Genomic DNA, 13,856 nt, shown 5'->3' with positions numbered 1-13,856 from the left:
TAAATTTGTTCGACGGCGAGAGAAATGAGTAATATTTACCCACTTCTCCAACGCTTTGAAAATTACCATTAAGTTTCCACATTTTTGTAAATTTGGTATGCAATATTTATAGATCGGTATAATTTATTCTCCTCTTTTGAATTCCCTTCACACACGTACCATAAATGGTATGATATGCTTTGTTAAAAACAATGTATATTTTGTATTGACTCTGGAAACGCTCTAAACTAAAAAAACTCTCTCCCCTAACGGACACCTCCCATAAGCGGAAACTTTTTTCAGTACACACCACAAATCCTTAAGAATTTATTAAGTTTTGTTTATTTTGAGCGGATAATCCTCCCATAACATGTTATTAACTTTTTTTAAACATTCCTCATAATCGAACACCTCCCATAAGCGGACAAGTTTATCAGTCCCTTTGGTGTCCGCTTAAGAGAGAGTACACTGTACATGTAAGATTAAGGAATTTTATTCAATACGTCACCATTACTCCGCGGCAATGTTTTGCGCCTGAAAGGGTACTACTCATTTTGATAATCAACTAATAGAGGCTAAATTTACGACTGATATGGAATGCTTATCAAAATTAGCAGTTAAGAGTGTTTTCTGCTTCTCGAAAAATGTTCTTAAACATAAATTGATCATATATACATACCCCATAAACTAAGAAATCATGCAATCTTTTAATGAACTGTTAGAAAATGGCGTACCAAAATCTTTTTAGTTTCATTTGACGTAGGCACCGAGGATCAAGTTTAAATTTCCTCTAGTGTCACAACCAGAACATGCCGAAACACTTGATACTATATATTCGTTAAGTTCACCCGGCCATTGCCTTATTCCAAATGCCGCAGAATCTCCCGAGCGCTTATGTCAGACAAAGGTAATAAGGCGTATGAAAAGAAGAGTGTCATAAATGGCTCACAAGCGTAAGCAGAGGCAACTGTAAACTGAGTCCAAGACAGCTTAATTTCATTGTACCAAAGGGAACGCTTTTTATGGCGCAAAGGTAATCTTCTTTATGTGCATTGAGCTTTGAAAATTACCTTCGCCCTACCGTGAATGTTCTCATGGGACCACATTCTACAATGGAGATTATTTAACCTATTAGCTTCTTGTCGCCCAGCAGGAATTGTCTAACCGACAACTCATCACCGACTGTGGTCTGCATTTGAAGTTCATGCTCATATTGGCTTCTTTCAGTGCAATAAAAAAGCATTTGCTCCATAATTTAATTATGCGCTCGGCTTAAATCAATAATTCTTCTTAAATTCCAAACCTTCTATCATCGGGCTTTCCAATTGAGCTCATATATATTATGTATATTTCCTCCTCTGTGTATCGAATACTAAATGTCTTCCGAAACCCGCTACTTTATTTTTCGCAACTTTGGCAACCAGCTGACGCCATGAGTTACAATAATACAAAATAAACAACAGGAAGAGAAATTACTCGCTTGTAAATATTCAGTGAATGGATCATTAATATTGTGATTTGAAGATTTAAATTAAACAAACTAATGTAAATAAAGCGCCGCCTATTAAATTGCCGCGCGCACAAATGAATACAGGGTGTGGCACTCGAAGTGTAACCAATTAAAAAGGCCATAAATTTAGTTTGGAAAATTACTTTTATTTCAAAAATGTATGAAAATAATACAAAATTATGAATCAATTTACTTTTCCTCGATATGACCACCTTTTGCCTTGACTATGGCCTTGATACGGTCCAGAAACGAATCGCAAGCTGCCCGAATGTGACTTCCAAGTATTTTAGCCCACTCGCGGACAATGGCTTTTTTCAGCGCTTCGCGACTGGGGAATCTTTTAGTTCAGACCTTGCTCTCCAAAATGGCCCAAAGAGAATAATATATGTGATTCGCGTATGAAGTTTGAAACGTTGGTTTTTTGCCATTCTTGGTTCACTCGAGCTTTGTGAGATGGTACCGAGTCCTGTTGAAACGCCCATGGTCTGCTACCGAAATGTTTCTCTTCCCACAGCTTCAAAGCAACCTCCAGGTTAGTTTAGGTTAGGTTGGTATGGTTGCCCAAGGAATGAGCACACTTCGACGAAGAAAAATGGACTCGTCCTTTGTGATACCATTGTGAAGGAGGTTAGGTGAAAGAGAAAGACCGATGGGATACAGGGAGAGGGCGGGGAGAGGTAGTGCTGGGATGGTTAGGAGAGTGTGGATTACGAACGATGAGGCTTATGTCAAAGAATTCGGACGCAGTCGAAAGTGAGGTCAAGCATTCCTTGACCAGTTTCGAATGCACCGTCCCTGATCCGAAGGCCCTTATTGCCGCTTGGCTATCAGAGTAAATATTTACTTTTTTGACTGTTAGTACGCATCTGAGCAACCAATCAGTTGCCTCCTTAAATGCGGCTACCTCTGCCTGGAACACACTGCAGTCCAGTAACCTGAATTTGAGTCTGATGGGGAGCCCTTCGCAAAAGACTCCTCCGCCAACCTTTCCCTCCAACTTAGATCCATCCGTGAACAAGTTCATCAGGCCCTGCCCCCAAGTGTCGCCTTCCGTCCACTCTTCCCTTGACGGAATATGAGTAGAGAAGGTTACGGTTGGACTAAACTAGGGCATACACTGATCCGTTGACAGAGGGATGAACTCGAAGTTTTTAAGTATGCTTGAATGCCCATAAGTGAGGTTGAGCTTATAGCCCAAGCGCCTCAGTCTGGTTGCGGTACGTGTAGCGGCAATTCTGCCTGCAATGTCTACGGGTTCCACATTTAACATTGCGTTGAGCGCCAGGATAGGAGTCGTTCGAAGCGCCCCACTGATTCCAATGAGTGCCAACCTCTGAACTCTCTCCAGCTTCTTCATCAATGTCGTCTTCTCTAGTGAGTTCCACGAGTTCTACGACTTAATAGTACTATATATAGCCAAAAAAAAAAACAACTCTAAACGAAAGGCCCCATCTTTTGCCAATTGCGCCCTTGCACCCATACAAGGCGATTGTTGCCTTCCCCACTCTTTCCACAATATTGGACTTCCATGTAAGCTTGCTGTCAAGGATAAAACCTAGGTACTTCACCTTGTCAGAAAGCATCAGAGGAGCACCCCCTAGTGAGGGAAGTTGAGCTCTGGGTATTTTATATTTCCTCGTAGGAGGATTCACCGACAGGCCGCAATCCGTTGCCCATCTAACTACTACGTTCAGATATCCCTGCATCAAGTTGTACAGAGTATCCACAAATTTTCCTCTAACAATTAGTGCGACGTCATCAAGGAAAGGCGAGAGAACACCACCTTGCGAAGTGCCCCTACTCACCTACCGGTGGATGGAGATGCCACCCCATTCTGCCGCGACAGTTCTGTCGCTAAGCATTTTATAGATAAATCTAATAAGGTCGGTTTCGACCCTCAGTCTACCTAGAGACCTGGTTCCATCGATCTGCCCTTGTATAAGCATGTTGGGTATGCGACAACCGACTCCGAGGAATTTCGCTTCTTATGTGCAGGTCAATCAGTCTCTCAAGGGTTTTCAGCAAAAAATATGAGAGACTGATTGGCCTGAAGTCCTTAGGGGAGACATGCGAGCTCTTGCCTGCATTTGGTATAAAGACAACCCTCATGGCCCTTCATGATAGGGCTTAACCAACTGTATGATACCTCCACAGATTTCTGCAGTTGTGCAGGAATGATGCCGTCAAGACCAGGCGACTTGAAGGGTCTAAAGGAGTCAATGGCCCAAGCAGGTGGCGCTTACCCAGCAGCCAGCCCTGGTCCCGAATGTAAGATGAAATGCTTTCCAGGCCGGTGCTGCTAGGTGCTGGGCTCATCGGAAATGGGCGTCGAGAAGTAACTTCAGTGACTCCTCGCCCCTCATCGCCCAACGTCCCAATTCGTCTCTTAAGTACCCCAAGGGAGCGGAACTCTTCGTGAGTACTCGCTCTACGCTCTCGCAGAAGCTTCTCCAAGACTGCTCCTTAGCCTTCCTAATTTCGGACTAATATATTCCTAGCTCTATTTTATACAGCTCCCATCCCGAGGGAGACCTAATTCTTTTAGCCCTGTTAAAAAATCGTCTACATGAGGCCCTAAGCTCAGAGAGCTCCGTTATCCACCAAACTGCCTTGGAAAAAGCTTTTGTTAGACAAGAGGTTTCCAGGGCATTGTTGCAATCTGAGGTGAAAGTCTCCACGAGTTCGTCGATCGCTTCTTCCGATAGATCAAGTTTTTCTCCCGGTGCTTTTGGGAGTAGATTCAACAAATTTCTGTAATATGCATTCCATTCATTCCTCCTCAAGATCCTGTAGGATTTTATTGGACGACTTTCAGCGAGAGAGAACTGAATATACCTGTGGTCCGAGAAGGAGTGAGCATTTAGCATCCTCCAATCGGAAATTCGGTTTATCAGTAAAGAAGAAGCCAGAGTGAGGTCAAGCAGGGTTTTCCTTCACAACCCTCATAAAAACTGCGGAGATGGCGGACGCTACCCTCTTCCATTCCTCCCTAGAGATAGCGCCGGCCTCCTTACCGCTGTCCATCACTCCGAGAATGATGGGGCCCGCCTGTTTAGCGACTTCGCTTAATGTTTTTGGCGGGCCACCATCAATCCTGGGCCTCTTTTCTTGGGGGATATCCTCTTCCTGACAGCGTTGCCTTTTAACTCCCGAGTCCAATTGTGGCGAATTCGCTTCCACTCCCTTTCCGCTGCCCTCCTCTGATCCTCTGATAAAAATATCAAAACTCACACAACTCTATGAATTTTAATTCAATTACAGTCAAATATAGTCATTCGATGCAAAATTAAATTAACTATAACAGTAGTGTACTAAAAGAAATCCTCAATATCGGATAATATCGAAAAAATTATGTCAAAGTTGAAAAAATATGGAAAAAATAAAAAAAATTCCAAATACTTCCGTCTACAGCCTCGCCAGTTATCATTTCAGAAAAATTGCCAACACACTGACAAAAAGGCTTGTTTTTGTTCTTTCGAACTAAAAAAAATCGGATGGAAATTGGCGAAGTTAGGAGTAATTGTTCGCATCAACCTACTAAAAAACGGTTTTTTGGCCATAAAACGAGATTTTGGGGGTGTATTGGAAATTTCTCTTATACCATTTTTCTTAGTTTTACTATACCTACAAGTTGTGCTAGGTCTCCATAATAGTATATTTAGTTTTTGTTTTTTTGTCACACAGTGTAATTAACCAAATTTTTTCGTCTTCAAATAATTGGCAGCTCCGTTTCATTCAGCAGCTGATAGATGCAAAAAAAAATGGAAATCAAGTTTATGTGAGATTACGCGCGCAACGCTTAAGGAAATAGGAAATTAATAAAGTAGAAACCGACAGCTTTAGTATTAAAATTTATTTATTTCTTTTAGATCTAAAACAAAGTAGAAAATGTCGGCAACAGAAAATTGCAACACAAAGAACTGGAAACATCCAGACGAGGTATGCCAGATGTGGGTTTTAAAATGTTCACTTAATAAAGTATGCAAATTCCTTCGTCTTTACTAGCTCATTAAATTACATCGTTTAAAACAAAAAAAAAAGCAGCTGACTGCGCGTTTGAATCAGAACAACGCGCTGACTAGCCAAGAAAAACCAGGGATAGATAAACAAAGTTTGTTGGAGGCGAAAATTGCGCAAAAACGAAAAAATCCGTTTGCAATGTAAGTCATGCAAGAAGAAATAATAATAGTCATCCCAACTAATTATAAAACTCACCCACCCATTATACAGCAAATCTGTGGAAACTAAAAGACCAAGGAACGATGTTTCGCCACTCATCGAGGAGGATTCCCTGCTCAGTTTCGCTAACACCCCGCCCCCACAGAAAGAAACATTTATACGCGAAACGCCTACACGTCCAGCACCCGCCAAATTGGTATTGCAGCCATTTGATCCGAAGTCTTTCGCTGCTATGCTAGCAAGCGATTCGGCCTTAGATGATGATGAAACTGCTTTGGAGGAACAGAAATTCACTAAACATCTTCCAATGGACTGGAGTATCAAAACTAGAGTGCGCATATTTTGTCGCAGTGAACTACCTGCAACTACGCTGAAAACAAGTCAACTGGCTAGCGGTCTGACGAGTTTCGTACGCTGCATTGACACACAAAAAACGCAATGCGGTTTAGATATTTCGCCGGCCACGCGTTTCAACCAGTCGACTTATTATTGGCAACATCCACACATCCCTTGGATGACATTATTTCCACGCACTGCTAAAACCAACAATGGTATAGTGCTTGGGGAGCGCGAACGTAAGGCTCTAGCCGATGATTGGGACTACAGTTTCAGAGGACTATTTCAGTTGCTACGTGCAAGACAATGTCCCTACTTTTATCTGTGTGCAAATTCATTCACTGTACTATTTCGTGCAGCCGGCACAGGTGGTTGTGTGGAAACTCATGCTATGATGTCACCAAGTACAAGCGGGCTGCGCAGCGCTTTGCGGCAAGAGGGTATAGAGTACACTATGCCGTTGAAAAAGGATAATGCACTAAATAAGTCTGACGATGGCAACTTCACTGAGGAAAGCAACAGCGTTGATGATGCGAATAATGGTAACTATGCAATTTTTCTTATTTTTCATGGCAAAAGTTTAACATAACTCTAATTTATAGCACACAATGTTAACACCGTTGAAATGACAAATCAACAACTTCTGGTGGATGATGATGAAGAAGATACCGATAACTTCTTAGAAAATCTAGAAGTGAATGATAAGGATTTGCGTAGAATGCAGACTGCACACATACGTAAACTTAACATCCAGGAAATGACCGATGACTTCAGTGACAATTCAATCTTATTAATAGAGGGCGTAGAATGTCAAGGATTCTTCAGCTTCCTACTCAACGCCAAAAGCACTATTTCCACTGCAGGAAAGCTGGCTGGTGTTCCACCCACCCTTCTTGCACCCGTCGCTTTTCCCAAAGCTACTATGCAACATTTGGCTACACGTTCGAGCAAAGTACGTATGGATGGTGTGGACTACAATAGCATCGAAGTAAAAGGTGTTGTGCTGCCCTCGTTCTTGCCGTACGCCTGTCATTTACTAGGCGAAACGAAAGACACATTTAGCGCAACTCTTGCCAGTAACACCGCTACATTGGCGTTCAGCAAAGCAACGCAACGTTTGCTAGAACAAGCAGGACCTGTCAGCAATGAACGGGAGCAACCTAAGGCAGCCCAAGACGAAGCTGCTGGGCAGGTCTTTGGGCAAGAAAACTTATCCGATTGCGGCCTTCTTCCTGATGTTATAGAGTGTATGTGTCGCACTGGGCAAAATGCAGTCACACTATTGGAGCATGTGTGTTATGATAAAGTCCACGGCTATGCGTGGAGTTGACAAGTGCTTGCTTATTGAAGCTCAATACTGAAAACGTATCAAGTGATCAGTTACCGCCTCGAGAAAGTTCTATTATATCATATGGCAATCTTTAAAAATAAAATCCTGTATATTAGTAACTTGCTTTTGCACGAATAAAAAAATATATATACATATATTTTTTAAATAAGTTCTACACTAATTTTTTTAATGATCTACTATAATTAATTCGTCTATGCTCCAGTCCTCATAGGAATGATCTGGCAGGAATCGTCTTATAATAATTGGTATCTTTTTTTGTTTCAATTCTTTCATCGCAATTTGCAGCGGATCAGTTTCGCCCTCCAATTCTACCATAATTGGTGCGCACATAGCAATTTGCAAAGCACGCGTACCCAACACGCGCGCCCGTTCGTACTTCGTCATATATTTGGTGGTAATGCGTTTCGACTTAGGTACGCCGCCACCTGCATTTCCAGGTGCAATAATTTCTATATTATCAGCTTCCTCTTCTTGGTTGATGTCATCAATGTTGTCCTCTTCGTCAACATCATCGAAATCATCACCGCCGACACTAAAAACACAAATGCATTTAATAAACCATGAAGTGTATTGAAAAGTAGCCCTGTTGAGGTTTTCTTTAGAGGAGAACTATTCACTACTTACTCATCATTATCGTAATCACCTTCATCCATGTTTTTTATGTAATTAGAATCTCAAAATGTTTATAATAAAAAACAAACGTAATTTCGCCTAACGGCGTGCACAAATTACCACAATATTCTTCTTCTAGAAGGAGCTGCCACTCAAAGTACTGTTCGTCTTTTATTGCCACTTAGGGAAATTAGTGTTGGACACCAAAAAGATGTAAAGGTTGCCATATTCCCTCATTCAATTATATATTAGAATTCGTACATTGTACTCGGTAATGGGTAACTGGGCAAGCTTTTCTAAGTACGTTCCCATATGCATTAATTACCAATAAATCCACAAAACTATTCTGCACGTTCATATATGGCATATTATCTGTAAAACTGGCAATCAGCTGGCAATACTGTTGTGAAAGGTTTCTCTTCATAGAAATTATTTTTGCGGAATATTTCGGTGTTTTTGGTTTTTTTAATTATTATTAACGACAGCTAATTTCGAAGGAGAAGGAATAATTAATTTAATTGGCTAAAAAATTTGGATATTATTTTTATAAGAAGTAATAAGAGGGCATTATGAACACCCGCTTTTTCGACGTGATAACGTCTTATAATTCGATTTAGCCGGCTGCACGCACGAAAAAATGTGTCGTTATCTTGCTCAATCGTCGTTATCTTGCTCATTCGTCGTTATCTTGCTCAATCGTCGTTATCTTGCTCAATCGTCGTTACCTTGCAAGCGATAGCGCGGTCTGGGATTATTTTATAATCTCAGATTTTGGGAAAGAAATTTTGTATGGAAAATCTCGCTTTTTAATTACGGATTGGGAGTTAAGCACGAAAAAGAAGATCATCTACTTAATCATCTGAGAACCCTCGTTTACTCTTGTTCTTCGTAAAAACGAAAATGGATCTTATAAGTCCGCTGGTTTTGAAGAAGATATTCTAAAAGCCTCCTGTGTAGTTGGTAATCGATTGTGTACCAAAGGTTATCTATGCATCAAATGATAATAAAATTAAATGCAATTAGTAGATGTAAAATTATTATATCCAATAAAAGAAAACGCTAGTATACATATCATAGACAATTGGCGTTGCTAATACGCGTTAATGGCGCAAAAATTGTACGACGACAACATTGCAGATTTGGTGAATAGCTGAATTCCTTGTTGGATTGTTTCGTTGCTAACAATATTCTTATACAGAAAACTATTATTTATTCAAATCCTTATATCGCTTCCTTTTTTTCGAATAAAAATTTCACCTACACGTATTTGTTGTTGCGTTTGGTCCAAGCATCACGTCAAAATCAGTAATCAAATGTAAACATACAAACAAAGCATATCATTTTGACGTAAGCCATACCTACGGCGAAAAATTCAGCTGGGTGAATGCTGTCACCTTAATAAATCCACCTTGAACCAAACATAAGAAATTATACGCACACACCAAGGCGAATTTATTAATCCACCTTGGCACACACATACTCTTTTGCCACGGCGTCTTCCGCATAAAAACGCAAACAAACTGCATTGAAATCTCACAAATCACAAAACTACCAAGCTATTCACTGAATTTTCACAAACAAGTAATTTTTCCTACTTTTGTTTGTTTTGTATTGCGAACTGAGCTGAGGTCGGAATTGTCAAAATTACGAAAAATAAAGTAACTGTTTTTTAATGGCGCCACCCAAGGCGAATTTATTACAGGTGACAGCAAACACATATAAGTAAAACCCTACATGTATTTGTTGTTGCGTTTGGTGCAAGCATCATGTCAAAATCAGCAAGCAAATGTAAACATACGAATGTAAACATACCAATACATCCAAACAAAGCATATCATTTTGACGTAAGCCATACCTACGGCGAAAAATTCAGCTGGGTGAATGCTGTCACCTTATTAAATCCACCTTGGCGCCACCGTAGATATTCAATTCGCCTTGGTATTTGTACTACTGCTACCACTTTGGATGAATTCGCCTTGGTGCAATGTTAACTTTTTGCTTTTGAAATTTGTTTTTGTTTAGTATTTTCATAGCAGTGAAATTGAATTGGTGTAATTAAGAGTTAAATTCTCCGCTTAGTTTCGGCAAACTACGACACTCGGTGTTTCTTTTTGTATTTTAATAAGCATAAGTGGCTAATTAAAGAAATATTATTTATGTTTTCGTGTACAGAATTATGTGATTGTATAATTGAATGTACCTGAATTGTTTAACGAAACAGTGATTTAAATCGGCAATAGTTTACTAAGTCAAAAAGTGATAAAGGAACGTATTAGACATTGAGCTCGAGCTAGTGTTTTTTTATCGGACACAATTAAGCAATTTAGAAAGTGATTGAATCTGAAAGTATATAAAAGCAGTAAAACAAATATCTTTTAACGAAAAATTGTAGCAGCAGAAAAATGTTTGCATATGTGAGGTGCTGATCGGTATATCGACTTTTCTTGAAACTTTTATTATAGTATTATATACCTATCACAATAACAAAGATAACACTACAACAATAATAGCTACAAATATACTTACATCGACATTTAATTCGCACTAAACGAACTGGAACAACGTACCTACCTACACGAGTCTATGGGGGACTTGCGTTGTTCACTGGAGACGGCCAAATTAATGTCCAAGACACCAAAATCCTATCAAGGTGAATAAAGAAATATGGACAATTCAAGTTCTCATTTAAGAATATTATTGAGGTGCTATAAACAAGTGTATGCGCGCATATAAAACACATATACCGGTATTTCGGCTGAGTTTATTTCGGAGGCAATTAGTACCGTGCTAATGAAATATATTATGTAATAAATATGAATGTACATTTATGTATAAATATATATAATTGGCGCGTACACCCTTTTTGGGTGTTTGGCCGAGCTCCTCCTATTTGTGGTGCGCATCTTGATGTTGTTCCACAAATGGAGGTACCTGCAGTTTTAAGCCGACTTCGAACGGCAGATAATTTTATGAGAGCTTTTTCATGGCAGAAATATACTCGGAGGTTTGCCATTGCTTGCCGAGGGGCGACTGCTATTAGAAAAATGTTTTTTTTTTTAATTTTGATGTTTCACCAAGATTCGAACCTGCGTTCTCTGTGATTTCCGAATGGTAGTCACGCACCAATCATTCGGCTGCGGCGGCCGGCTACACTTATGTAGTTATTATTATTTATTATTAAAGTCAAACATACAACCATGGGTTGTTTTAACAATGATTGACCTTAAGAATAGTTTACATAATTAAATCGTACATAAAAGGTTCAACAATAAAATTAAAATTAAAATTACATTTGGTGGTAAAGAAGTTGAAGTTGGAGAAGGTATTAAAAAAGGAAGATAAGGGTAAGATAAAAAAGTAGTAGTAGGAGTAGAGATTAATTGGAATAGATTGAAATAATGAGAAAATCATTTGAGTACATTCAGCAATTTTCGGAAAGGTAGTGAAGCAATTTATGTTTGAAGAGCGAGCTCTCTTTTATACATACGTTTAATTTTATGAGATAAGGTATTCCAAAGACGTTAAAGGGTGGTTAAAATAAGCTTTTTTTAATAAATTTAAATTTAAAAACATATACACTGTATGCGTAAGGTGCCGGTAAGGTAATCATCCAATTTGGTTTTTGAATAACTTTTTTTTTTACAAAAAAAATAAAACACATGTTTTATATTAAATTGTGTATAATTGTTTCCTAGACTCCGAAAAAGCTGATTAAAATGCGAAATTAATGTATATAATATAAAAAAAACGGCATTAGGTGCATTCAACGACCATTGTAATCAAATGGCGGAGGTTAAGTTCAGTGTTATAAAAGCAAAAGGGAAGTTAGACACAGCAGTTTTCACAGTCAGTGCTAAAAATCATGACTTGCGCTTCCGCAATATATGAAAATATGTACTACAATTGATTGTTTGATGGGGCTTATAAAAAGGTAGTTAGTGTCGTGCGGGATGCCTTCACATGCCGGATATACAGTATTGGCCAAAACTAAAGCACCCCCCTAATGGCATTTCAAAAAATTTTCAACATTTCTTATATAAAAAATTAAATTAAAAAATATTAATATTATTCAAAACTTGTCTGGACAAAACTAAAGCACCCCCCATTAAAAGCGAAAATAATTGTCTTTATTCTTCAGTATTTTGTACTAAACCCATTATTTTTGATAACTTCAGAACATCTTTTTGGCATAGAAGATACTAGGTTACTAATAATTTCCGGAGAAATGTTGTACCAGGCTTCTTTAACCGCTTCAAACAGGGCTTCCTTTGTGCTGCAATTTTCCCTGTTAATTTTCGAATTTACAATCTCCCACAAATTCTCAATGGGATTGAGATCGGGAGATTGAGCTGGCCAGTCTAAGACCTCTATAGCATTTTGCTGTAACCACGTTTTACAGTGCCTAGAGGTTGCTTCGGATCATTATCCTGCTGGAACCTCCATCTCAGTGGCATTTCCTCCTCAGCGTGTGGTAGCATTACACCTTTAAGGATGTTTGTGTACATGTAACGGTCGATAATTCCCTCTATTCGATGAATATCGGGTCAGAGAAACAACCCCAGACCAAAATGTTCCCCCCACCATACTTGGTAGTTCCGATACAATACTTCGGATTTAGTCGCTGTTGATTTGACCTTCTTACTCGCCTTATTCCATCTGAATGTTTCAAATTATATTTGGATTCATCAGAACTGTCCAATTAATATGCAATTTCGCAAACTCGATTCTCGCTTTTTTGTTTTTGACGGAAATAAATGGCTTTCTAGCAGGTCGTTGTCTGAAAAATCCGGCCTCCACTGCTCGTCTTCTGATCGTTCTAGAACTTACCGGCAAACTTAAATCAATTTTTATTTGTTCAGAAGAGACTGTGGGATCACTCTGAATTTTTCTTTTAATCGTGGAGTCGTCTTGTCGTGTAGTCTTTCGTGGCCTTCCTCCACTATGGATTGCAGAAATAGAACCCGTTTGTTCAAATTTTTTTTATAAGTCGCGATATTACACTTCTATTTATTGAATATTCCTCACTAATTTTGTGTCGCGATAAACCACTTGCCAATCACTTATTATTTTGTTTTTAAATTCAATTGAATACGCATTTCTGGCCATATTTGCTGATTTCCCGTATGAAATGTTTTGTCCTACTAAATCCGCACGTGTTTTGCACAAATTATTCTAACGAACTTTGACTCAGCTTTAAATACCGTTAGGAAGAGAAATTAACTTAAAAACAACAAAACAAAGCCATAGTTAAGAAAAAAAATGTGGGGTGCTTTAGTTTTGACCATTCAGTTTTTAAATAATATGAACATTTAAATTTTTTTTTTCAGTATAACCAAAACGCTGTATATTTGGTATTATATTTTATAAATACTTAAGTAACAAGGAAACACATGGCATATGTATGTATATGCCATATTTCAAGATGTTTGATTGAGAGATTTAGCATTATTTGAAATGCCGTTAGGGGGGTGCTTTAGTTTTGGCCAATACTGTACATATGTTTAGTATGCCGGGGTAATTTCTGGATAGGTAGGAGTTTAACCTGCTACATTATCCAGATCGAAATTGTGCCAAGGGGGACTCGCGGGGAAGTTGGAGCTCTTCGTCTGCAATGGGTGGTGGTTGGACTCCGATGACGGCATTCGGGGGTCGGGAGCTTAAGAAGGTGGTAAGAGTCTCCCGATGAATGTCGTTAATTGTCCAGTAATGGTCGGTCTGTTTTGTCCTGGATCTCGTCCGCGTAATTGAGGAGATGCCTCCTGACGTGCCTGGGAGGCGGCTCAGGCTAAAGCAGGTTGTTGTTGTAACAGCAAAAACATTCCCCGTGCATATACGAGGAATGCTGCTGAAGCGACAGTCCTTGGCCGGATATAAATCCGGGACGTTCCG

At 39.2% G+C, this 13,856-nt stretch overlaps 3 protein-coding genes across 3 annotated transcripts in view; 2 read left to right on the top strand and 1 right to left on the bottom strand.

Annotated features, from left to right (window-relative positions):
• The first annotated feature begins 5,231 nt into the window (after nt 1-5,231).
• On the top strand, nt 5,232-7,489 carry LOC128871756 (protein downstream neighbor of son homolog). Its single transcript, XM_054113807.1, has 4 exons — nt 5,232-5,428; nt 5,495-5,649; nt 5,720-6,546; nt 6,607-7,489. The coding sequence occupies exons 1-4, from the start codon at nt 5,378-5,380 to the stop codon at nt 7,332-7,334; spliced, it is 1,761 nt and encodes a 586-aa protein (XP_053969782.1). The 5' UTR covers nt 5,232-5,377; the 3' UTR covers nt 7,335-7,489.
• LOC128871757 (DNA-directed RNA polymerases I, II, and III subunit RPABC2) lies at nt 7,445-8,139 on the bottom strand. The gene is made up of 2 exons (XM_054113808.1): nt 7,980-8,139; nt 7,445-7,887 (listed from the first exon to the last, which is right to left on the bottom strand). Exons 1-2 carry the CDS (start codon nt 8,006-8,008, stop codon nt 7,521-7,523), a joined length of 396 nt encoding a protein of 131 aa, XP_053969783.1. The 5' UTR covers nt 8,009-8,139; the 3' UTR covers nt 7,445-7,520.
• A 1,844-nt stretch (nt 8,140-9,983) lies between these two features.
• Nucleotides 9,984-13,856, top strand: part of LOC128871755 (ceramide kinase) — a 41,276-nt gene continuing 37,403 nt past the window's right edge. Inside the window, exon 1 of the mRNA XM_054113804.1 lies at nt 9,984-10,617. The gene's annotated coding sequence lies outside the window, so the exon portion shown is untranslated. The remainder of the gene's footprint in view (nt 10,618-13,856) is intronic.

This window comes from Anastrepha ludens, chromosome 2 (assembly GCF_028408465.1).
Source record: "Anastrepha ludens isolate Willacy chromosome 2, idAnaLude1.1, whole genome shotgun sequence".
NCBI lineage: Eukaryota > Metazoa > Arthropoda > Insecta > Diptera > Tephritidae > Anastrepha > Anastrepha ludens.
Note: the sequence above shows the minus strand (reverse complement) of the source record. Positions and strands in the feature narration are given on the sequence as shown.